The sequence below is a fragment of the Periplaneta americana genome, chromosome 12 (genome assembly GCF_040183065.1).
Source record: "Periplaneta americana isolate PAMFEO1 chromosome 12, P.americana_PAMFEO1_priV1, whole genome shotgun sequence".
NCBI lineage: Eukaryota > Metazoa > Arthropoda > Insecta > Blattodea > Blattidae > Periplaneta > Periplaneta americana.
The window spans coordinates 33,035,557-33,063,176 of record NC_091128.1 but is presented as its reverse complement, the minus strand read 5'-3'; the positions used below and the strand labels follow the sequence as shown (position 1 = coordinate 33,063,176).

The 27,620-nt window shown below is 35.8% G+C and overlaps 1 protein-coding gene across 2 annotated transcripts in view; it reads left to right on the top strand.

Moving 5' to 3' along the window:
* Positions 1-27,620, top strand: part of LOC138710222 (synaptotagmin-10-like) — a 605,974-nt gene that overhangs the window by 564,208 nt on the left and 14,146 nt on the right. For both annotated transcript variants that reach the window (XM_069840882.1, XM_069840881.1), the window contains exons 8-9: positions 2,730-2,901; positions 22,617-22,817. In XM_069840882.1, coding sequence (XP_069696983.1) covers positions 2,730-2,901; positions 22,617-22,817 — 373 coding nt within the window. The remainder of the gene's footprint in view (positions 1-2,729; positions 2,902-22,616; positions 22,818-27,620) is intronic.

The window sequence follows — 27,620 nt, the reverse complement described above, 5'->3', positions numbered from 1 at the left end:
ATATAATAGGTTAAATATTGTTACTATGCTCTTTAAAAATTAACAATTAATATGTAATATAATTTATTAATTACTGTTATTATTATTATTATTATTATTATTATTATTATTATTATTATTATCATCATCATCTTCGTTTTCTTTTTTTTTTCTTGTATTAGCTCGATGAGAGCTCTATAGTGTCCTTTTGACCCTGTTGACTCTATACAGGCCTTTAATCTAATTTGTATTATTTTCATCAGTGTTTGTATTTTTTGTAGTTGTGTGTGTTATCTGATAGGATGGAAGAGAAGACCTTATGGCCTTACTCCTGTCAGATTAAATAAATAAATAGTTAATCTGTCTATGTCTATCAATTTTTTTTATTTGTAGAGTTGTGTAAATGTATTGTAAGTTCCGAACCTACATGATCAGCTGTTAGAGCAGCAGAATATCATCAATTTTATTAAAGGACTATACATACTAGATGTCACTGTACAGTAATATTATATTTCACATGAAATACAATTTAAGTACGTTACTATTACCGTACATAAATAGAGCACTGTTTCGATTATTTAGTTTCGTACTCTAAAGTAGGCCTATCGTATATTTTATGTCATTCATATCACTATGTAAATGCAGTCATCTAATGTGTGTCCCTTATGTGTCTACTAGATCTAATTATTATTTGGTTTCATTTTATTAATTTTATATATATTTAAAATGACGAGTGTGACACATTTTGTAAATATAATATCGGAATGATCTTCAATATACAGTTCAGCGGTACAGCTCCATCCCTACTCCCTTGCTATTACTGCGGTGTAACGTAAACATCATGGCAGACGAAACACTAGAAGTGGATAAGGAAAAAAGAATGTCTACAATCCTACCATTCCATATTACCTCCAAAAGTACCAGTTAGAAGAGCTTGAAGTAATCGGACTTCTGGTTGGAGCAAGAGGTACCGCTACTCTCTTCATGAAAGATGTGTTTAAGAGGCTTCGAATACCTACATCTATTATTCCGATCGTAACTTTAGCTGCATTGAAAGGATCAATTTCTCTCCTGAAGCATAACCTATATTCGAAATGAAACCAAGTTCATTACTTTTTTGTAACATTGACCTCTCTAAAACAAAACCTCTAAAAATTCAAATATCTTGAAGCAACAGTAACAAATATAAATGACACTCGGGAGGAAATTAAACGCAGAATAAATATGGGAAATGCCTGTTATTATTCGGTTGAGAAGCTTCTATCATCTAGTCTGCTGTCAAAAAATCTGAAAGTTAGAATTTATAAAACAGTTATATTACCGGTTGTTCTGTATGGTTGTGAAACTTGGACTCTCACTCTGAGAGAGGAACATAGGTTAAAGGTGTTTGAGAATAAGATGCTTAGGAAAATATTTGGGGCTAAGCGGGATGAAGTTACAGGAGAATGGAGAAAGTTACACAACGCAGAACTGCACGCATTGTATTCTTCACCTGGCATAATTAGGAACATTAAATCCAGACGTTTGAGATGGGCAGGGCATGTAGCACGTATGGGTGAATCAAGAAATGCATATAGAGTGTTAGTTGGGAGACTGGAGGGAAAAAGACCTTTGGGGAGGCCGAGACATAGATGGGAGGATAATATTAAAATGGATTTGAGGGAGGTGGTATATGATGATAGAGACTGGATTAATCTTGCACAGGATAGGGACCGATGGCGGGCTTATGTGAGGGCGGCAATGAACCTCCGGGTTCCTTAAAAGCTATTTGTAAGTAAGTAAGTAAACAAAACCGCTAATGGCAATTACATTAATATTCTCATTATAGAAATATATTTTAGATTTATACATTTATATTCTTTTTTCTCCCTGTAACATAGCCCTAGTAAGCTTATATTAAATTAATTGTCATCATTTTACTGGCTATCTCAAATCTTAAATTAATTATAATTGATTGAATTAAATTAGCTCATAAATTAAGTTACTACTTTACCTTATAGGTTTATCTAAATTTAAATAAATATGTAGTCTACTAGTCGTTAAAACTTAACTGAAGAATATTGCTCGAGAACCTTTTAAGTGTAGTGTAAATATTTGTAATTTAAATATGTATTGTATTGATTAAGGCTGGTTGAGTGGAAGAGAAGGCCTTATGGCCTTAACTCTGCCAGCGAAAATAAAACATTATTATTATTATTATTATTATTATTATTATTATTATTATTAGTATTAGTATTATTAAAACTAGGTATATTTCCTTTAATGTCAAAATGTATTTGCAGCTATGTACTTGTAGGAGTTTTATTGTCAAAACAAAATTAATGGTTCAATGAACTTGTAAACATTTATATGGTTAAGTACTCTTTGTCCCTTGTGGCCTCATTTTTTCTTATGTGTCTTTTCTTACAAGACCTTTTAGTGTGCTAAGTTTGGAAAAAAAACTCAACATGACACAGGTGAAGGTTCCTTTGTATGTAGACAAGCATATTCAACCTGAAGTGAGAGCTGTACTAGAGCACTTGAATATGTACTAATATTGCAGTGAAAGAATGACAAGTGTTAAATACGCGTAACACTGAAAACACTCTTTGTAGTAATTGTCATTAATTATGCTATGATTGATAGAAACCTGTTCCACAGTCTTTCGTCCACCACTCATTTAGAGAAATGGTTCTCCTTGCTAGCTGTACTCTTGTGTTCTGAAACACAACGTGTGGGATTAATTGCAGCGCTTGTTTCCTGTATTGCAGACCCATACGTGAAGGTTTATTTACTGTGCGAGGGAAAGAGGATTAAGAAGAAGAAAACGACCGTGAAGAAGGCGACGTTGAGTCCGGTCTATAACGAGGCCCTGGTGTTCGACGTGCCCGCCGAGAACGTCGAGGACGTCAGCCTGATCGTCAAAGTCATCGACTATGATCGGTAAGTGGGAGACAAAGATATTTCTCAACACTCGCAGTACACTAACAGATTTACCACATACAAGGAACATTACTAGCCCAATGTGCCAGAAGTACGAATATAGAATCCTTATAGCTTAGTTCCATTTAGGGTAACTCAGTCTAAATCGGGACAGAGGTTAAATCGGGTCAATTTCAAAACCCTGTCTCTATATTCAAGCGTAAACCAGTTCAAGCAAGTGCTACCATTTACTGGTCAGGAAGAGAACTTCCTGTACACGTTGAGTGCCATTTATGCTAGCTGGTGTGTGTATTCTTTGTGTTGACAATAAAAGAATAGAGAGAATATAAAGGTGAGTTAAGAGTAGTTTATACATTTTAAATAATGTTTTACTGTTCCTTTATTATTTTACAACAACTATTGCAGAGAATTTGTGCGATTAACTTTCAGTATTAAGTTTAAGCTTTTTAGAAGAGATTATGGCTATTAACGCCTTCCTCGAAGCAGTATTCAGTACTACCAACCTCTAGCGCAAAAAGTTCTAAATTTGGGTTAAATAGGGTCAGTAATATCGGACAAATAGGGTCAACATGTTTCAAATCAGTCCACTCAAATTAAGTATTTATTTTCAATTCTTTGTGACAGATGGTTAAATGTAAGAGGAAAACGTCAAATTTGTGGACTGAGAACGACATGCAGAAGGCTATTAAAGTATTTCGCGAGGGAAGAAGCCAACGTCATGCTGTTGAGTTGTTAGGAGTTCCTCATTCATGTCTGCACCGACGCCAACCACTTGAAAAGTAAAGGCCGTCAAACTCGTTTACTCCAGAACAAGAAAATGAACTTGTGTCTAGAATTTTGAAACTGTACGCATGTACTCATGTGGTTTTGGACTACACTACTACACAGTTCGTTGGTGCAGAAAAGAAAACAGCGTTTGTTTGTGGAAGGTGTAAAGTATTAAATTAAATCAATTAAATATTGATTTTAACGTTCCGTGCAGGTATATAGAGGGAAAAATTGTGACCCGATTTGCCCTAAACACTGACCCCATTTATCCCTATACAGAAGGGTAAAAAGGGTACATAACCTTCTGCGACAGTATTGGATTTCCAGCCTCCGTGACTTTTCGCTAATTGTCTTTCGATTGCATATCCGAGAATAATCGATATTTGCGGTTTTATAATGGTACAATCAATACAAAGGTGATTTGTCATTGGCTGAATAGCTGAATTGTAATGAATAGGTGTACTTTAATGAGGTGCATTAAAGAGCTACTACCAGGTGTATAATTACTACATTTCGGCATGGTCGAACATAAAATTTATTAAGATTGTTTTTTAAATATATAGAAATTAAAATGTTTACGAGTATAATGCTGCATGTTATTTAAATGAAATATTAAAGCTTCACGTATACTTTTGAGCTAACTAAAGTTTTTAATTTGTTCTCCTCTCGAAGTCACGCCCATGGTTAACTGTAGTTATTGTAAGTTTCAATAATTTAATTTTGACATTATGAGAATATTATTAAGTCAGTATAAATGAAATTAGTATTAAATTACAAAAAATAAATAAATACCTGCATATTTAGCACCCATTTCTGTAGAATTCATCAAAGGACACAATAACCTCTTCTGCCTTGCTTCTTCATCACACATCTTTATTACATTCGCTATATTTTGTCGTGCTTCACTACTAGTATGCATAGTTTTTCCACTTTTACGCTTTGTAAACATTATAACTGATATGTGACACTATTGAAATCAAACAGAACTCTACTTCGCTTTAAAACTACTTAACTAAATATTTCACTGACTAAACAAATTCGTAACTCATTGTCTAACTATATTACTAATTTAAGATAATTGCCTAATTAAAGCGTAATGCAGCCAATCTGGCACGATCTTTAAGTTGACTTAAGAAATTAAAATCTGACTTAAGAATGTTGTAATATAAATTACACTTGTTATCCACAGTATTCACAACACCAACATCAAACAATAAAACCTCAACAGTAACCAAATGCTTGCATAGTTTGCAAAACCAACGTTTTCAGGTCGAGTGTCATTGAACTTCGTCCCAGCCAGTCAATGCCACCACCCTCATCTACCTGCTCTTTCAGACGCGCTGAGTTATTGTACAATTCCTTACCCTCGTCTCTTACCCCGCAAAGACCATTCCCCTTCGCAGAGATCCTCTCGTGAAGTGTGGAAAATATTTCTTTATGATATGCTTCTTCAACATTCTGACGATGTCCATTTCATTCTCATATTCATAGCATTTCTTCATCATTATTTGGTGAAGTGCGGAAGGAACTTGTCTAGAGCTGTTTCGGTTAGCCTGCATGAATTCTGGATGCGCATCAAACTTCAGCACAGTCAACCGATATTAGTGAGAATGTGCTTAGCTGAGGGTTAACATAATGCATAGTTCATTATGCTTAACGTAACGCTTGGAGCTCACTCTGCCCCTTGTAATAAACAGCTTAATTATTATATTGTTCATTTAATAAACTAAATTCATGCAAATTTAATAGTACAATATGTGTTGTCTTCTGGCAGGCCTACCAATACTACTTCATTCACATTGTCACTATTCCTTCTCAGAATCTCTGGAAAATGTACATTGAAGACACTGACAAAACATTTGGAAACTGCATTAACATTGAAAACATATGAAAATAGTATTTAATAATTTTGCCTTCTGCGCTTGGTCGTGAATATCCGCGAGGTACCCAGGAATGCCTAGAAATAGGGATATCCTGAACTAGTACCAACAGATAGCGCACGTGTACTTTGAGGGATGCGCTTTGCGTGTGCATTTGTTTTACGGTATATAAACATTGAGGATATACGTAGAGTATTAGTATATTAGATACTCTTAAAAAGAACTAAAAATGGCAAATTTTTGTTATATTCCTATATGTAAACACCAGAGAAAGCTTTTTGTCTTCAATCAGGTCCCGAAATATTCTGAATATATATTTAAACCTTAAAAAATATAAGTAATTAAATTGCGCCTTGAAAGAGCTAGCTATTAAATAAAAGTAACTACTTCAAGTAAGGAATTGTTGACTACAGTTTCATTTTGGAAGAGGAAAAAGAAAAATTAACAAAAACATATGCAACCTCGACAGCGAGCTATGTTAGCTTAGATTATATGCAGTAGTTGTAGGAGTTTACGCCTGCAGTAAACTCTCGATAAACTGGGATGTTTATTATCCAGAACGATCCATAGTGAAATCCATTTCGTGAATAATATTTTAATGTGCTGTAGACTAATTATTAGAACCGCGTTTGTACTTCAAATTTTCAAAAATCATCCTACATAGTATTCAAAACTGCATGTCCTTAACCTACAAAACGCACGACTAATCGCGATACTACTGCGATCATATTATATCATCCTATTAAAAATTGCATTTGATCTTTCTGCAACTACAGAAAAAAATACAAGAATTGAATCTCGATAGTCCCTTCCTTATAAAAAAACACATTGGTGGCTGCATATCCTGTTTTTAGCGTACGGTTCTTAAATCCTAATGATAAAAGAAGGCAATAGTCACCTTCGACGTAGTTCCTATTTTTTTATTCGTGCACCTCGTTCTCAGAATTCTCGTTTAGGTTCATGAACATTCAATTTACTCGTATCTATATTCTGCATACTGCAGATTTCCTCACTCATCTCGGGGAATCGTTCAATATTATACAGGTTTACGTTATTATTTATTATAAATTAAATTAAATTATGAAGTAAGAAAATTTGAATTGTATTAAATTATACTAGGTTACACAAAATAATTTTAAATATAATTTTGACACGCACAGAAGACCAACAAGCGGGAAAACGAAGTCAACTGTGGCATATGACATAACATAGCCCTACAACATGTTGCGCCGCATGGAACGCTCCTGCCATCTAGCGGTAAAACTTCGCATAAGATATCCCTATTGGTTACGCCCAAACCGCGAATACTGAACACGTGAATGAGGAATGACTGCATATTTACATTAAACGCACGTAATAAAATACATATTTTTCTTTATGTTTGAATACTATTTCTCTTCAAAAAACGTCAGTCGTTTTTGACGCACACAGTAGATAAAGAAATTGGTGGCAGGATGTGCAGGTGTGTGGAATTGTGGATATATGACGTTTGTTTATGTAGGTGTGAATTCATAGTATGGGTAATATTAACAGTATAAATCGATAACGCTGTACTTATGTGTCTTTGCTCTTCAAACGCGAGAATATAGATGAAATGAGCTCTCTTTAATAATTGTTCGTGGTAAATAAACACGTGAACAGTAGCCTGCATGCAACAGGTATGTATCGACCAAGGGCTTCATGAAAAATTTATCGTCCGAGTTTCCGCGCCGTGCATAATCCTATCAGCCCACGTCTGCACAATGCACACCTGTGCTGAGCGAGACTCTCTCTCTCTCTCTCTCTCTCTCTCTCTGTTGCGGTTCTACAGCTAGGAGCGTCGCCACCACCGCTCTAATCACCGACATCACCACATCTTGACACCACAAACATTAGCAATACCATCCTCATTCCCGCTGTCACTATCATCACCACAAAATCATCATCACCATCACCTCTATCATCAATGCACGTACCTTCACCACCGTTGTCAATAATACAGCAACTTCGTGGACGTCATTATCAATGCAGGAGTATTTCATTTAACAACACTATCAGCTGATGTTATCTAAGTCATTAGTTCATTACACACCTGTAGCCTACTCATCACATAGCTTATCTCAACACCGATTGACCACACTGCTGGAATAACTCAACATCAACAAAATGTAAAAAGTATCATACTTAATTTACAATTCAAGAACATATCGTCGCCTTCTCAAGCGAAGAGACGTATCGCCAAAACATCGAAAGTATACTCAAAGTGGAAAAGATACACATTGCAAAATTGATTTTTCCATTCAGAAACAGCAGTCTTTTTGTAATGTTTCTTCTGTTTTCACCTAATCACTGCAATTGAATAGTTCTTAAACGATGGGTGCCATTCACTACTGACCAATTAAAACAAATTGTGATTTTTAACTTGCCTCTAACAACCCAACGAACAATGATATTGGTGCCATTTCAATCATTGTACTTTCGAAACTGCGATAAAAATGAGAATGTCAAAAATGCTGACTTACGCCCTTTTAAAAAATTCAATTCAACAATAGAGATTACATACTGAGATTGCCGGATAACAGATGTATTGGGATTGCAAATTTAATCAGGGTAGACTAGTGTAGGGTGGAGTTACAAATAACGCTACAGACATGACAAGAGAAGGAGGAAAAGAAAAACATTATGATAATGTTATTATTAGTAAAGCTCGGCCTACCCTGCTTCACTATGTTATGTGAATGCGGACAATTCTGCTTTGTCATAAGGGGGGGGGGGAGATGTAGTATCTGTACTCTTTATAAAAACGTGCTTTTAGTAGGCATTAATATTATTGTCATTGTATCAATATATTTCAGATTTATATTTTGCTCCCTATGATGTAGTTCTAGTAAACTATTATTAAATTAATTCTCATCTTTTAACCAAGCAGCTATCTCAACTTCATTACAATTCGTTACATATTGCATATAGACTGAATTGAATTACATTAGCTCATAAATTAAGTTATTACTTTTTACTATAGGGGAAACCCGGGCAAAGAATAAACAATGCCACAGGCTATATTTTGGTGCTCCCGAAATAAAAACTTCATGGCTTTGATTGTGACACATGTTGTCCACATATCTACAAAACAGCAATTCGTTTCTCGTACCTAATGAGAGTGATATGATTTGAGAAAGAAAATATAGTTAATTATTCACTTTGCCGGGTACACGGGCAAAGCGAATAAGTAACCCGGGCAAAGTGAATATCCCTATAACATTTTTACCTTTCTATTTAATTTCTATTCACTTATAATAAAATTTAATCAACACATAAACACGATGTTCATGAGACATATGAGACTATAAGAAATGTTATTACAGACCTTTACAGCACGTTAGATTAGTATAAAATACAAATTTGAACAAGTCGGCGTTTCACTGGCACTAAAGACTTGGATTTCTTCTGCTCTTCCTTCTACTCATAAATTACTTCTCTTTCAACGTTTTTAATCGGTATAGATGTACGTAAGAGCTTCAGAGCACTGACATTTTCTTCGTTTAACTCGTATCTTTCGAGCATCCACTTTTGGCACTGGTCTAAATCAAAAGAACTGACTTGGGTTCTCCTGCTGACGATGTTGAGGGTTTTGGTGTAACCGGAACTGAAAATCTGAGTGTAATTGATGTATTGAATATTTCGTCAATCTCTGAAGATGCCGACATCACAGATGTGGTTGATTTTGAGTGAGCATTAACTGTTTCTTCAGCTGCTGAAGAAGCTGACACCGCAGAATTTTTTTAAATCTGTGCCAGCTGTCGTTGCGCTGATTTCTGTCTCAAGTGGGCGATCTGTAAGTTCATCTGGAGCAATATCTTCATCAACAAACACATTATGGTTGTATGGCCAGATAGCAGAACCACTGATTGGAGGATTTTATTTCATCAAGTGGTTTCTTCATGGCTTCTTCAGACCATTTGGCTTGCTCCGTCTTCCTCTTGAAAAATTAAACCATCTGAAAACACATTACGACCTTTTTAAGTAAAAATTAAGACCAGTGTTGCTGATTTATAATTTAATTAGTGTGACTTAATACCTCCACTATGTAAAATGATCTAACACGCTTTATTACAATAGACAAATACATAGAAAAATACAGCTGACACTTATATAGTCAAATAAAGGTGGCAGGGCAAAGCGGATAAGTTATCCACATTGACCTATTCACTTTGCCCGCAGACGCCACTTCGCTTTTCATTTAAGGTTACACAAACATAAACGACAATAATCTTCTTCGTAAGTACGGCATTTTAGAACTAATTCTATCGCCTATATATTACTATCACATAACAAAGAGTTTCTGCAGCACTGTATGTTGCACATATGTCTCTCTTACCTTGAAATATTTTAAGAAAACAGTCAACTTTCTTCAAACACACGCTGACTTCTTCTCTTACTAGCTAGAATGACGACAAGTCAGTTCCAGCAGCAAAATCTGGTAGAGATTCTTCCCCGACATAGCAGAAAGGGCTACCTGTTGGCGTTTGCCCGGGTTATTCGTTTGCCCGGGTCTCCCCTAGACTTTATCTAGTCGTTAAACATGTACTAGTCGTTAAAACGTAACTGAAGAATATTGCTGTTCATAATTTAAATATCTCTATCACTGTTGTATTGATTAAGGCTGGTTAAGTGGAAGAGAAGACCTTATGATCTTAACTCTGCCAGCGAAAATAAAACATTCTATTCCGTTCTACTTAAGCCACATTTACAACCAGTACGGCGAACATTAGATAAGACTAGTCAGTGCTCTGGTATTAAAAGAAAATATAGTAGGCTATGGTTAATTGCTTTGTGAATAGTAAAAAATATATATTGACGCGTGTGAAACGCAGGATACTTGGAAATCTGATGGAAAGACGAAAGAAGAAAAAAAAAAATTGGTTAAGAAAGCGACACCTGTTTTCTCTAGGAGCAGATTCCATGGCGAGAAATGCAGACTGGAGACGGAAGTTGATTAGAGAATGTGTCGAGAGTAAGCAAATAAGTAACGTAGCTTGTGAAAGGAATAAAATCAACATCGACCGCTTTTCCCTCGCCACATTGCGTGTAAAATAGCATTACAGCTATCGAATAACCCAAATTACTCCTGAACTCGGAGCAGGGAGGGTTTAGTGTGTTGAGTGGATTAGATTGAAAGCGGCGCCGGATGCAAAACTTCCCGACCGACACGTCTGCGGAATTCCTTCTTGTACTTTAAACCGATATGCAGCTTATAAGAAATCACTTCGCTTAATATTAGGCCATCAATTGTGAATAATATTTTTTTTAAATAGGGTAATGTCATCATCTTTCTCTCTCTTCATTTATTCCGTACCATTTATTATGTTAATTTTACTTTATCATTATAAAGAAAAAATATTGTGATGTTACAATAGTAATATGCGTTACAAGAGCGGTATGTTGATGTTTTCATGTTCGAGGAAAAGAATGAAAAAGCGAAACGTAGTTGAGCTTTTTTAATTTCCGAGAACATGAAAACTAACATACCGCTCGTGTATCGTACATTATTTTGTGCGAAGATCTATTATTATATATCTGAAAGAGGAATTTCTAATTAGTTGCAATGAAATCTCCATCTTGGTTTCTGTTCAATGACGGCAACTTTTAAGAACTAAAATATCTATCTTCAACAATGTTGCTATAAATTGCTTTCTGTGTTTATTATAATCCAGCAGGCCGTGATATACGTCTGTCTTTTTTTTCCCCCAGTCTATAAATGCGAACTTAAAACAAACGGTAAGGTTATGTAATGATTTATTTTTCATTTTAATATTTTAACAATATTATTTATATAACATATTGCAGTAATAACATCGGCATCTGGAATCTTGTTGATTTTTTCACGGCTTCCTTAATGTTACTTGCATCATGAATGCAGTAACTTTAGTGGAGTTGTAGAGTTTACTTAATGTTTGCAAATATTTAAAAACAATAATTAACAGTGCAATTTAGGTGAAATTGCAGTGGTAAGTTTCCAATTTATAATTATTACTATGTTAAACGTCTCTAAAAATAATATGTTAAAAGCCTAAAGCAGTAAAATGAATATGGCGCTTAAGCGGTAAGAAGAGGGAAATTGTTATGTGTGTTACGTTGGGAATACTGAATGTGGTATTTCACACTTACCGCGTATTGGTTTTGTGCGGAAAGCAAGCAAATACGCACGATCTCGCACAAAAGTAAATGTCAGGGATTGTCACGGAAATATGCATTTAAGCATCGCTCATGCAGGAACATTGACTGGTAACATATCACGCAGTTAACTGTCTGTCTGTCTGTCTGTCTGTCTGTCTGCGATTTCTCCGAAAATATTTAAAGAATTTTGTTCATATTGAGTTTATCTACAGCTCAATTCATTCGGGAATTATTCGCAACTAGAGTACACTCTCACAACTGTTGCAAAAAACTTAAAAGCAGATTAGACGATGGATTTTTGTGAAAGCGTTGTTACAGCTCCTCATTCCATACATCACCACGCCACTAGAAAGAACATCCATAATACAATATTGTTTCCTTCGATTAATTTCTTCTATGTAACTGTTGGTTACTTTTACAAATGAATAATATAGGCAGGATCTAATTGTAGGTAACTAACGCATTTAATTATTTCTATAAATTTTAAATTTACAGCATGAACATTATGCACCATTGTTCACTTAAACCAGGCATGTCAAAACCCTGCACATTGTGCAGTCGCGCACATTGTGCACTTGTCTCTGTGCGATGTGCAGTTCCTATTCCCCTACCTGGAGGGAGTGAATCGCCTTGGAGGGGAACGCGACAGGGCTGTACATTACCTGCAGTAGCAGAACAGCTTTGGTTTCAGTAACACAGATCAGTACAGGTGTGCTCATTGAGCTGTGATTGTGAATGCGTTATGAAAATTAAAGTGAGGAGTCCACAGATATAACGAAGAAGAAAAATCACGAATCGTATAACATAACTGTTATGATGTTTTCCTCATCCAACAGTAATTATTTTAAAATGAAAGGCTTTCATCATATCATGTGGACCTAATAGTGATGTGAGAATTTAAATCAGATTAGTAAAGTTCTCAAAATATGATATTCGCCAGCTCTTATTTCTTAATTAGTACTCTCACGGCAAGACAAACATGACAATAATGTTGTTTTGGAGTTTGTACTAACACAGCCATCAATGGTTACACGATTTACAACTTTTATTTGATAAGCTGATAAGTGATTAGAATATTGAGTGAAGAATACATGGTATGATCTTGAGGTTGTAAGGAAAGGAAGAAAGCAACTATTTGTAAGGCGGAAAAATTTTCTGGAAAAATAATACATAATGGCGAATTTTCCATCTCACGTTACTATATTATCTTAATATACTTACATTAATAAATCTTTAAACCTTACATAAAGAAAATGTCCTCGCTTCACAGCTTGAGAAGCACTCTTTTAACTCAATTCAGTAACGCTCCTAACTTGCTGATACTTGCTCTCAACGTTTTCCAAATAAACTATATATCGATGGCTCAGAACGAGACTGTTACAACTCAAAAATAGAGATTTTTCAGTAGAGCCAGTCAAAGTTTTCCATTCTATATGGCAAATCAGAGAATCATGGCACAACAATGTGCATTTATGTCCCACTAGGAAATTTTTAGAGTTTTAACACTTTCACATAGCATAGTTCTCAATTCAAGTGTTCAAATGATGGTAATAACTCAAAAAGTGAATTTTTTGAGTTTTAACAGTCTCGTTCAGAGCCATCGATATCAATTTAAATTCAAGCTTAATTTATCCAATTTATTAATAATAATGTGAATTTATATTAATATACAGCAAGGAAATGATTCCAGTGTAAAAGCCTCACAATGTCCTATTGCATGTAATTGGGAGTAAAATATTTTCTTTAACATTTGTGCACCAATGGTCCCAATAATGCTTGACGAACAATGAAAGAGTATTACTTTGAAATAATCAGTACCTACTACGTAAAATGAAATAGGTACTGTATTCGTATTTTGTTGCTTCGAAATTACTGCAATATTTATATTTTCTTCAAATACTGTATACAAATCATGTAAATAAATTATTCTTTACAAACGACTCCCTTGTGAATTGTAACTGAGTAAGTCTATTGTTTCTTGTGTTACAATTATTGTCAAATATAGACACTGACAATAATTGTGTTTTTTCCTTCTGCTAAGTGTGTTTATAATGTCCAAATGTCAATTTAATTGAACACTAGAAGTGCAGAATAGATTCTTGTACATCCCTCCCGCTAAGAACTGGTAAGAGCAACACGTGAATGACGCAATCTGCACAGACCGGCGTTCTGCGCACATACACTGCACTTTCAGTGTCTGATTTCTGACATGCCTGACTTAAACGGTGCAATTTCTTACTTACGTTTATAAAAATGTTTGACATAGTACTAGGTATGGGATGTAATATGGAAATTGACCATCACATTAAAATACAACCCCCTTTCTTCTTCTTCTCCTTATTTTCCACTTCTTCTCGTTGTCTTCTTATTCTTCCTGTGTTCCCTTTCTTCTCTTTGTATTGCCCTTGTTCTCTTTGTCTTCTCTTTGTTCTGATTGTTTTTACTCCTTTTCTGTGTCTTCGTCTTGTTCTTCTTGTCTTCCCGTTCCTCTCCTTGTTCTCCTTGCTCTTCTTATGTCCCCCTTAATCTACCTGTGTTCCCGTTGTTCTCCTTGTGTTCTCATTGTGGTCCGTATCTTCGTCTTGTTCTACTTGCCTTCCCCTTGTTCTCCTTGTTTATTCCTAGTTCTCTTTATATTGTATTGTATTTATTTTGTTCTCCTCATATTCTCCTTGTCTTCGCCTTGCTGTCCTTGTCTTTCTGTAATACTAACTTAATTTATTTCCTCGTTTCATTTCTCACACCATCCACACGTAATTCTACGTAAAGATATGCATCTAGCCTACCGATTTTTTTGCAATTCACAGCAAATGATTTTCGTTTATGCAGGTCCTTGGAGCTCTAGCGTAATAAAATAAACCATAAACAAGATCATTCGAACATGGTGCAAAATAGTCGTCGTGAAACACTTGAAATATAGTCACGAAGTTTTGTGTCAGCATCGTAGAACCGAATGTTTTATCTCTAATATAGGCCCTAATTTCTTGATTTCAATCGTCTTCTTCTCTATCTTTCTATTCTTTGCAGTACTCTCTTTATCTCCTTTCACTCCTTCTGATTTTCAGTTTTTCTTGCTATACCTTTTCTTCTTGTTTATTCTTCGTTCCCTGTGTTGCTTACTCCTTACTCTTCCTTCCTCCTTTATCTCTTTCTTTCCGTTCGTTTCCCCTTTTTTATAATCGATTCATCCCTCCTATGTTACTTCTTTACCATTATTCGTGTCAAACTTTGCTCACCTATTTAATTTTCTAATTTTGCTGTGTTAAGTTTATTTATACGCGCATTGAAATTTGTCATATTGTAGGCCGTTATCCTGTTTCTGTTGTATGTTATAGATGGTTTGTATTCATGTAACTAATTCTTAGATTTCTATTAATTTTTTTATAGTGATGATTGAGGCAGTGATGAATCATGGTATGTAAACTTTCAATCCGGCATTTGCCTTTGTGATTTAGGGAAACCACGAAAACCTCCAGTTAGATTGACCGGCCATGAGGTTTGAACCCGGCACCTCCCGAGTGCTTTTCTAATTTTATTCTCTTTCTTTTAGTATCTTTCATTCGTGTTTATTATTTATTTCACTGTTTCTTTCCAACCTTCTTTACTGTTCCTACTAGGTTATTTTCTTCTTCGTTTTCTTTCTTTCATTCTGTGTATATCTCTTTCCTTCATCTGTCTCTTTCTTTTTGAATTGAATTGAAAGAGAGGGGAAATGGGAAGAAAAATTTTAAACGTACGCGAAAAAGCATTCTTGCAAATTGAATTAGAGGCTGAAGAAACTGATATGTGGACTCTAAGCCTGTTACCACTTGTCTCATTCCAGGTTTCGCTGCTGCACTGAAGGAGCTGTAGAAAATTTTGGAGGGGAAAAGCCGAAAATGGACGTAATCTCTTAGGTACTACATACGGGGGGGGGGGAGGAATGCGCTCGAAAAGCTGACTGCAGGATGGAGAAATAAATACCGGAAGGTGTAAGCATGGATGAATATATAATAGGATGCGAAACTTACTGAGTTTCCCGTAACACATACTAGAGGCGCTGTTGTAGAAATTGATCTTGCTGCCACCTGTTGGGGGGAGGAGCGTTATTATATCTAGCAGCGCACCAAGTAGCGAAAAGAGTAACTAATTACTCCATGCATTTAGCAGCGCACCTGGTGACGAAAATGTTAACTGTGTAGAAAGTATTCCCTCCCACCCTCATCGATATTCAAAACTAACCCAATTTAAAATAAAACATTTACATTTTTATTCCTCACAGCATCTTCTAGTGAAAATTCTTACCGGAGCCAACAGGAAGATAAAAGAGACGATCTATTTTACACTACCCAATTAAAATATAACCAGACAGAGACAAAAAATAAAGCAAAAGGTTAGATAATTGGGATTGTATTCTTTGGGTATTTATTGTACAGCGCAATGGAAAAGTCAGCAAGAACTACTTACATAGTTCAATTTATTATATTACTATTACTTTACAATACATTCAACAACACTATTTTTACAACGTCCATAAACATCACTGTTTAACATACATTGCTTATACACACACGTAGTATCACTTTATGTTCACTTATTAGCAAGTTTCTGTCTGCCATCTCGCTCCTCGAGCAACATCTCGAACGGATAAATAGAGAACTCTGAGTCAAAGAGTTTGTAATATATAACTAGAGACACCAACGGCGCTAGTTTCGCGTACAAAATTGAACCGCTGTTCTGCCGCCATTAAAGGGAGTTGATGCTTCGCCGGGAGTGCTAGCAGTTCATGCCTCTTGAGGAGTACGAATAAATATAAGTACACTTGAAGGGAAATAATAAGAAAATGGTGAAATATTGCGTCGCAAATAATTGTTCGAACATAGCTACTATTGTAGGATGCTCAGGAAAGCATCCATAATATCTTAATATTTGAAAGAATGTTCCAAATGCAGTTCCTCCTTTGAATGTGTTTACAGAATGTCGGAATATTTGTCTTGGATAAAGTTTTTCCAGAAACACATTAATCAGATTTATAAGGTTGGTTTCAACAATGTCTGTCTGTAAGGGTTAGGTGCCATCATATTACAGTGGATTATAATAGCAGAGTGCATACGAAAATCCTCAGACTATATCTGTCTAAAACGGTTTTGTTTCACAATAAATGAATTAATCATGTAATTTCCGTATTGTACAGTATGTACTTCTAGTTTTTGGTTGTATGAAATGCAAAGAAATTAGTGATGGCCTAGTTATGCCTATTATTACCACTACTACTAGGTCTACTATGACTACTATTACTAGGCCTACTATTACCACTACTACTAGGTCTATTATTACCACTCTACTAACTAGGTCTCACTACTACTAGGCTTACTAATACCACCAGAACTAGGCCTACTATTACTACTACTACTAGGCCTATTATTACCACTACTACTAGACGTACCATTACCACAAAAACTAGGCCTACTATTATCACTACTACTAGGCCTATTATTACCACTACTACTAGGTCTACTATTACCACTACTAGGCCTACTGTTGCCACAAAAACTAGACCTACTATTACCACAAAAACTAGACCTACTACTACCACTACTACTAGACCTATTATTACCACTACTACTAGGCCTACTATTATCACTGCTACTAGACCTACTATTACTACTGCTACTAGGCCTACTATTACCACTACCGGTACTACTAGGCCTATTATTACCACTACTACTAGACCTATTATTACCACTACTACTAGGCCTACTATTACCACTACTACTAGGCCTATTATTACCACTACTACTAGGTCTACTATTACCACTACTACCAATAGGCCTACTATTGCCATTACTACTAGGCCTACTATTGCCACAAAAACTAGACCTACTATTACCACAAAACTAGACCTACTACTACCACCACTACTACTACACCTACTATTACCACTACTGCTACGCCTACTATTACCACTACTACTAGGCCTACTATTACTACTACTACTACTAGGTCCATTATTACCACTACTTCTAGGTCTATTATTACCACTACTACTAGACCTAATATTACTATTACTACTACTACTAGGTCCATTATTACCACTACTACTAGGTCTATTATTACCACTACTACTAGATCTAATATTACTACTACTACTAGGCCTACTATTACCATTACTACTAGTCCTACTATTACCACTACTACTAGGTCTATTATTGAATGGAAGGTCCGGGGTTCGATCCCAGGTGTTGACAGGATTTTTTCTCGTTGCCAAACTTTCAGAACGGCCCCGAGGTTCACTCAGCCTCCTATAAAATTGAGTACCGGGTCTTTCCCGGGGGTAAAAGGCGGTCAGAGCGTGGTGCCGACCACACCACCTCATTCTGGTGCCGAGGTCATGGAACGCATGGGGCTCTACCTCCATGCCCCCCAAATGCCTTCATGGCATGTTACGGGGATACCTTTTACTAGGTCTATTATTACCACTACTACTAGGCCTATTAACACTACTCCTGGGCCTACTATTACCGCTACTAATTAAAAAGTCTGTACTGACCTCTAACTTGGTGGTCATCAACTACACAATGAATAGATTGTTTTATGATAAAATTTATTCTCATTATATTTTAAATCTGTTTCCAGAATTTTTATGATCTCATATTTCACCACTAAATATTTTCTAAGCACCATATACCTTCCTCTTCCTTTGCATGAAAGGACTGAAATATAGATCATTTGAAATATTACAGTAAATATCCATTAGTATGTCCTTAAAACAATACTAGTAATACTGAAAATTAATGCTGACATTGCCATTATTCAATATTTCACATAATTGTCCCGAGTGTATATGGGTGATTTAATTTATTTTTTAGAATATCGCCAAAGATGAACCATTATAATACTTTAATAAATATAGCGCTCCTCTGCCATTCATGTTTATTTCATCACGACTCATCATTTGTAAAAGATGTTTAAAACAGTGTCTATCACCAGGCTACATCAATGTATTGTGGTACCGTTTTCGAATTTTGCGCCGCGAACACTCCCTTTAATGGCGGATGCTAGCCGATTCAATTTGTGACATTTTTCTTGCCTGCCACTCACGGGTGTGTGTCTCTAGTAAGTATTACAAACTCTTTGCTCTGAGTAATGTACCACTGCCATCGTGATCTATACAGGCCGTAAGGCAGACCACGTGACTCGCTCAACAGGTGATCGCGAAGGGCGGTCTTTCAACCATATCAATTAGTTGCAGTACATGAAAAACAACATATATTTCTCTGAAATGCAGTGTAATTGCGTCAGTAAAATTTTAAACAGTGATTGTGAGACTCTTGAGACACAATTCACTTGCAACGTAAGCTATAATATTATTTTTGGAGTAAAAATTACGTTGTTGCAGGCAAAGTTCGTATGTGTAATACCTGCTTTTATTTCGATTAAACATTGCGCCCTTATGTGGTTAAGTGAATTTTTGGTGTTATAAACAGTAAATATGTGTAATAATATACACGTGAAAGTGAAACATTGACTGGGATGTAAAGTAAATTATGATTAGGCCTAAGTGCAGCGTTACTGATGTTACTCTTGTCTAATCCATTATTGTTAGTTTACCGTATTTGTTTTATTAAATTTAAATTATTGCGCCCTTCTTATGTGTAAATAACCTACATTATAAATAATACGACGTTTGATAATATACACAATTTGAACTAAAAGCGAGATACATATAGCATATTGTGAAAAATTATACCTTATAGTTTTCATTACTGTTACAGTATCTAGTATTGTAATTAATTGAAATAAAGCACGCCCACTTCATTACGAAATTCTTCCACATCCATTTAAGCACGTTTCAACAATTTTCAGTTGCATCGCACGCATATTTTGATGCGTTGAAAATATAGGTTATGTTTACTCTATCAGTACTTGCCTTATTTCTATATTCGCAATTATGCATCATAATTAAGCATAACGCTACGTATAACTTGTAAATGCAATTTGTCTACACTTCAATTGTATTTATTCGTTTCATACGGTACTCCAGTCTGATTAGTTTAATATGTTACCAGGCCTAAACTAGCGCTGAGGTAGTTCCCTTCGTATTCATACACCTTGCATACACTAATTAGTTCGGTTAGTTCAGGCTTTTATTATGCCTTGCTTAGAGGATTAAATGCATCTCCAAAAAAATAAATTCAACTGTTTTCAGTTCAGAAATTACCGGAACTATACCTCAGCGCTAGTAAGTAATATAACCGTATGTACATTTCATAGGAGGGAGTGTGGTGAATTTTCTACCTTTAAGTAAGGAAGATAACCGTGTTCTGAAGTTTATCCTAAATTTAATATATTCTTCTTTATTAAATCTCAAAATAGCTTTCGTTCTCAACTTAAAATGTTGACGCAAATAGGTTATGTTAATATGCTGAATTCTCTTCACATAAAAATAACACAGTTTTATAATCCTGCCACATTATACAACAAATAAATGGAACTTTTGCACACATTACATTGAATAACAATTTAATTGTTTTATTTATTTGTTCCCTACTATACTGGGTCGTATTTAATTCTATTTATCTAACCTACCAGATGAAGTAACACACAACCGTAGGCCTACATACCTAGACTAATTTCATAGGAGGGACTGTGGTAAATTTTCTACCTACCAGTAAGGAAGATAGATTTGCTAAATTAAAATCACAATATAAATAATTTTTTATTAAATCTCAATATAGCTTCCATTCCAAACTTAAAATGTTGATGCAAACAGGTTATGTTAACATGTAAAACTCCGTTCACATTAAAATAACACAGTTTTGTAATTATTTCTGCAACATATTATGCAATAAGAAGTGAACGTATCTTATACACACATTACACTAAATAAAATTGAGCACCGACACGCATTAAAGTAATATACTTCACTCGGCTCCGTATACTCGAATAGAAAAGCCCGACCCATCGAGTGACGTCACACATCCTGCATTACGGCCTGGTCTAGATCACGATGGCAGTGAATGTACCCAACACGTAGTTCTAATGTTCACCACCTACGACGTTGGGCGCTGATCATCTTATTTCAGCCCCCCGCCGCCAGATGGTGCTGACCGCAGTTTCGCATCCTATTATATATTTATCCATGGTGTAAGTCTGCAAATGAAAGGTACTTTGTCCTTTCGCAGTACAAGCGGACTCGAATAAACTCGCTCGTGTAACAGGTGTGATGTTCGAAGGCTAAGGCAAGACCGCCGGAGTTATAGGTCTGCACATTGAAAGACTTACTGGCTTTTTCCAGTGCAAGTAGAGTCGAGTAACCTCGCTCATGTAAAAGAGTAATAGCTATATGGAAGCTGAGCCAGGACATCTATATCGAAAATTTATGTTGCAAAATTTTGGAAACTTTATAGGGAATGCCATGTACAGTAGGTCTGTGGCCCATTTCTTTTAGGGCTCATCCCGACATTTGTTTTAGCGCCTTAGGAAAACCACTCTGTGTTTTTTTCTCTCTTCTCTGTATTTTATTATTTTATTTTCACTTTGTCATTCTTGCTTTTCTTTTGCTGTGAGTCATGTCGATTTTCAATTTATTTCCGTCTGTGAACAACTTTCCTTTTTTCCTTTCTTGTTTATTTTCTCCCTTTTTATCCATGTATCTGTCTGACCACCTATATGTCGATCCGTCCATTCATTCATTAATTTATTCATTCATTCATTCATTCGCTTCGTGTTAACCAACCTCATCCCTTTTTTTTTTGCTTACTTTTAATTATTTGAAACCTGGTTTATTTATTTATTTATTTATTTATTTATTTGTTTGTATGTATATATGTATTTATTCACACTGCAAATGGGTATATACCCGGTGGCAGTGGTAACTAATTACACTCAATAATGACAATTAATAATAAACACAACTAATAAAAAACAATAATTAATAATAATAATAGTAGTAATAATAATAATAATTAAATAATAATAATAATAAAAATAATAATAACAAGGAGCATCCTAAATTAAATGAAGCATGGTCACTTAACATAACATTTAAAATAAATCTAATTTGTTTCTTAACCCCAAGTTCGAACTAAGACCTACGAGTGTGACAGGTTCATACCTGCACAGGTGCCTTTCGGCACTACACTTATTTCGCTGTCAACTCACTCACTGCACTGATTCTACCTGATTTTACTAACACTTCTACACATTTCACTGTTCAAATACTTTGCACAGCCACTTCACTGACACAAACATACTTCACTGACACAACACACTTCCTCACTGATAGAACACTTCAAATAACAAGATATCAATTACACCCTTTAAGTAGTGTGTATAATGTCCTACCGTCTATTAGTAAAGTCCTTAAGCCTATTTTTAAATACATTTTTGGTTATTGGTAAAGCCTTTAGTAAGTCTGCAGGTAAAGCATTCCAGTCCCTGATAGTACGATTGAGAAAAGAAAACTTTCCAGTGTCCGTCCTCTGTCTTCTCTCCCTCAATTTATATGAGTGGTCGTTCCTTGAAGAGTAATTTTGACGGCTGCAACCTATTTTTTATTTCTCTCCAGGCAGGCTCACCTCTGTATGTTTTGAACATTGCACATAATCGAATTCGCGTTCTCCTGTCCGTGAGTGTGTCCCATTTTAATGGTGAATTATTACGACAACACTTGAGATCCCATTTTTTAATCTTTTCCAGTGTCTTTGTATGTTCTAATCTGTAAGGATCCCAACATGCAGCAACATATTCCATTATTAATTTATTTATTTACTTATTTTCGTATTAATTAATTAATTTATTTATTTAATTGCCTCCATGTTCTCCTTTGTTCCTGATTTCTTCTCTCCTTTCATTTACCTTCTTTCCACTTCTCATTTCTCTCAGTCTGTGATATTCCTGCGTTATTTGACGCTCCTGCTCTTTTCCCAGGATAGGGCCCAACGAGCTAATGGGCTGCACGGCTATCGGCTCCAGCTTCATCGGGATCGGCCGCGACCACTGGCTGGAGATGCTGGACAACCCTCGTAAGCCCGTGGCGCAGTGGTACCCGCTGCTGGAGACCGTGCCGGGGCAGATCCCGCTCACCAGCTCCCAGCCGCTGCCAGTCAGTCTGAGCTGTCTCAATGGCAGGTGAGTGAGGGTGTCACAAGTGTTCCACTGAGAAACCCTATTTAAATCCTATAGATTCAAAATCACCTATATCCACTTTCACAAATGGAAGAATTTTAATATTAACTGATCGCAATTTGAGGAATTTTTAAATCTAACAGAGACTTTTAACAAACCTTTTGCTTTAAATATATTGACTGTTTGCATTCAAACTATAAAAATCATTCAAATTCATTTTTATCAAGCAATATGAGGGCACAAATCAGTTATGAACAAAATAGTCTTTAGAGGGTTTTGAATCTAGAGGATTCACTTGCCTTCTCCGGTGCAGAATTTTCAAGACGTCTCCTTTTAGTTGTTTGCTTTTTACCTCTTCCAGTCTCTGCTTGTACGGACTACTCGTGATCATTACCATTTTCTGAGCTTTATTTGCACTTCTTCCGAGGGAAATTTTGTTTGGTATAGGAGAGCTTTCACCCAAGGAAACTTGCAATTTTGGTACCAATGTTGCTACATCAGCTGAAAGAGATTCTAAACGTCTTGACTTCCAGATGCTATTGCTCTTTTTTTCTGGAATCACGGTATTAGGCCTATTTGGTTCTGGAATTTCCTCATTGTCAGGCTCAATTGTAGAAGCTTCCATAACGGGAACATCATCTGTTTCAAACTGCATCGCTGCCACAAAATATCAATCTTGGAACACATTTCTGTTAATTTGCCAAACTTCTGTTTTTGCAAATCCATTCACTGCAGTCCCTATTGTTGCCGCCAGCCCATATCCTTTACCAGACAGTCGTGGAATATGAAATTGGGTAACAACTTCCGGTTTGCCTACTCAAATGCTTACAAAACGACACGTCCAGTGGCTGCAACCTATGAGTAGTGTGTCCTGGAAGTGCCATTCTCTCGAGCAATATCTAGAGCATCGAGATTTCTGGTGTGAGTTGAAAGTCCATCGAGAAAAAGCAAGACTTCTCTTTCCTTTGAAGGACTGACAGTCTCGATGAAATGTTTAACCACCTCACAAATACGTCTTTGTTAATGTATCCACTTTCAGGATTATAAGCAAAAATTGTTCCTGGTGAAGCTCCATCTTCTAACCCTTTCGCAGAAAGCGAATATTTGTAGATGATCATTGGTGGAACATACTGACACATAGCACTTGTGCAGCAAACTGGAGTAGTAGTGGAACCTCTTTCTCCACTGACTGTCGAACCTACTGCTCTTTTAACTTTGAAGGCAAGCACCTTTCTAGGTTTCTTTTACACAGTTGATAAATCAGTCTCGTCAACATTGAATACTCGCGTTGAATCGAACTGGTTTTCATCAACAATTTTCTGCAGGATGTCAAAAAAGTGACTTACGTCTTTTTATTAAACCTTTAGCTCGAACAAAAAAAGATCGACTCTGGTTGACGCAAGTTAAGTTCTCCTCATAAATGCATAATACCATTTCTTTCCGGCGATTCTCTTTTCTTTACTGAATCTATGAGGGATTTTGTTCCTTTCTGCTACATCAAAAGCTAGCAAGCACAGTTCCCTTGGTGTAATACCAACATAAATTCTTCAAGTTTGAGAACATGAGCAACAAGTTCATTTTCCACTTCTGCGGGAAGATTAGCTATGCCATCTATAATTTTTTATGTTCAACAGCAAAACAATTCTTGCCCGCTAAATGTATTTTTAATGTTACCCTGGACACACTATATGTTCTGGCAGCCTCATTGACACCCATGTCACCATTTCGTACTGCAGCTAAAGCACGACTCATATCATCTTTCTGCCACTGACCATATTTCTTTTTGACGGCATCTAGGAAAGAAAACATACATATTTATAATATATGCGTGTATAACTAATCATTCAACTACATTATACACGTATTAAATCAGCTAGCACTGCTCTTTGTTAATTAATTCGAAAAAGTAGTTACGAAAGTGCATGCAGGTACGGTTTCCATCATTGGGCCACTAGCCCATTCATAGCAACTCGGAGTAGCTCATTGAAGGCAACTAGCACTGCATTGTTTAACATGTCCCTGTCTCCGTCCACAGTAACTAAATTTATAATGTGAATATGACTAATAACGAGAATTCATAGTACTTTCAGACACTGTACAGAAATGCTTCCTTCATTACATTAGTAAATTAGAAGAAAAGCGTGAAAATCTTACCTTCTTTCACTGTTGCATTGTGTCTGCGTCGAGCAACTCACAACTAATATGGTGACACTTTGGCAACCCGAAGTACACTAAACAGCCACCAGAGTGTGCCTATTGTCAATACCTATGGAGAAATCGAGCCGGCCCATCGAAGGAACCGGCCCATTGATTGCAATCTTACCCTAATCTAAATTGGAATTTTCAAGTTAAAGAAACGATAAAAAAAATCAGTTCCTCCATTCACTGTTTGAGTCGCTTATGAAACTTCTTGCCCAGCAACTAAAACTTACCCTAGTACAAACCCTAGTAATGCCGCACTTCGATTATTGTGACCTAAGTTCTGAAATGTCAGTCAAGTTACAGCGAGTTCAGAATATGTGCGTTAGATACATATGCAACATCTGGCGATATGTATGTATGTATGTATGTATGTATGTATTTATTTACACTGCAAGTGGGCAAGCACTCGGTGGTAGTGGTATACACAATAAAATGATAAACAATACACTATACAATTATACAGTACACAATACAATTTTATACACAATACAATAATAATACACAATACAATACGAATACACAATACAATTTAACACAATAATTACAATTAATAATAAAACATAAATAAAATACCTAATTTTATAATACAACCTACATAATTATGTATAGGCCCTACATAAATTTCAATAGTCTTTCACTTTACTCTCATCTCACTCACTGTAGTGGCACTATGACGCATTTCACTGACACTTTAGGACACATTTCACTGTCACTCTATAACACATTTCACTGACACTATAGAACACATTTCATTGACGCTATAAATTATCACTGATCGGAACTATTCACTGCACTGTAAAACCATAACTTCACTGACTCACCTCGCTTCACTGATACAACAGTTCAAATAAGTCAAATAATTACACCCTTATGCATACTTATAAACAGAACTACATTTAAACTAAACATTTCTAGTCTAAGGCCCTCTTACACGCTATTTTTAAATAATTTACAATTCAAACCAAGGAAGTAACTTGTCAGGCTAAATAAATACACGTCACCTTAAAAAATTAAATGTTAAATGTCACCTTAATTTTAATTTGCACTTTATACACAACTTTTTAAGTTTTTCTTGAATCTCCTTAAGGAAGGACAGCCCTCAAAGACCGCTGCAGGTAGGTCATTCCAATCATTTATAGTTCTATTTAAAAATGAGAATTTACCTACATCCGTTTTCTGTTTCCTACATTTGATTTTAAAATCATGATCGTTCCTACCATAGTACGTTGGCTTTTCTAACCGAGCCATTATGTCTACCCATGCTTTCTGACCTAGATGTGCTCTATACAATGATGTTATTCTAGTTTTCCTACGTCTGTTTTCCAAAGTTTCCTATTTAAGTTCTTTTATCGTATCGTTTTTATCTTCTCTTATGCCTTTAACAAATTTCGCTGCCCTATACTGGATTCTTTCTAAGGAATTTACCTGATATATTCTATAGGCATCCCAACATGTAGTTCCGTATTCTATTAACGGTCGCACTAACGTTAGATATGCTATTTCCCTCGATTTGGGGCTAGCCTTTCTCAAGATTCTCATAATAAAGTGAAGTGCCCTCCATGCTTTATCCGTAACATTATCAACATGCTCTCCCCAAGAAAGTTTGGCGTTTAAATACACTCCTAAGTATTTACAACATTGTTCTTGCGGAATTACAACACCACTGAATTCGTAATTAAGACTAGTTTCCTCTCGGATTTTACAAAATGTTATAGATTTACTTTTAGAACCATTTATTTTCATCCTATGCATTAACGCCCAGTTATAAATTTTATTCAAGTCTGTTTGAATAGCATCCACATCTGAATTATTTCTAATCTTTCTATAGATAATGTAGTCGTCTGCAAATAGCCTCACATTTGATGTAATATTCTGGCATAAGTCATTTACGTATATTATAAAGAGTAATGGACCCAGAACGCTGCCCTGTGGCACCCCTGAACTTGCATTTCCAATTTCCGATATTTCATGACCTACTCTAACTCTCTGGGTTCTACCTTTTAAGAATTCTTGGATCCATAGCATCACTCATATCTATTCCTAGCCTACTTAACTTAACTATTAATATGTCATGTGGCACCAAATCAAATGCTTTCGAAAAATCAATCACAAGTGCATCGATTCTTTCGCCTCTATCTACCTCTTCAGCTAGATCCTGAACCAGCGACGTAATTTGACTATCACATCAGAAGCCTTCCCTAAAACCATGCTGGCGGTTGTAAAACCAGTCTTTCGCATTTAGAACATGACGAATATAATCCGATATCAAATGCGACAGATGTAAGGCTAATCGGTCTGTAGTTTCCGACATCTACTTTACTGTATTTCCACCTTTATGTATGGGTACCACTATAGCTGATTTCCAGTCACATGGAATAGCTGCATTGTTTATGGAAACATGAAATATATGCATTAAGCATGGAATTATGGCCTCGGAACCTAATTTAAGAATCTCTGTAGCAATACTATCTGGTCCTCGAGACTTCGATTTTTTAATTTCGTTATTCTCTCTCTAACCCCTTTGGAAGTTATTTTGAAAGTCGAATTCGGTTTACATTCACGGTCTGTGACACAACCACTCCTATCAGCGGGGTTATTATTATT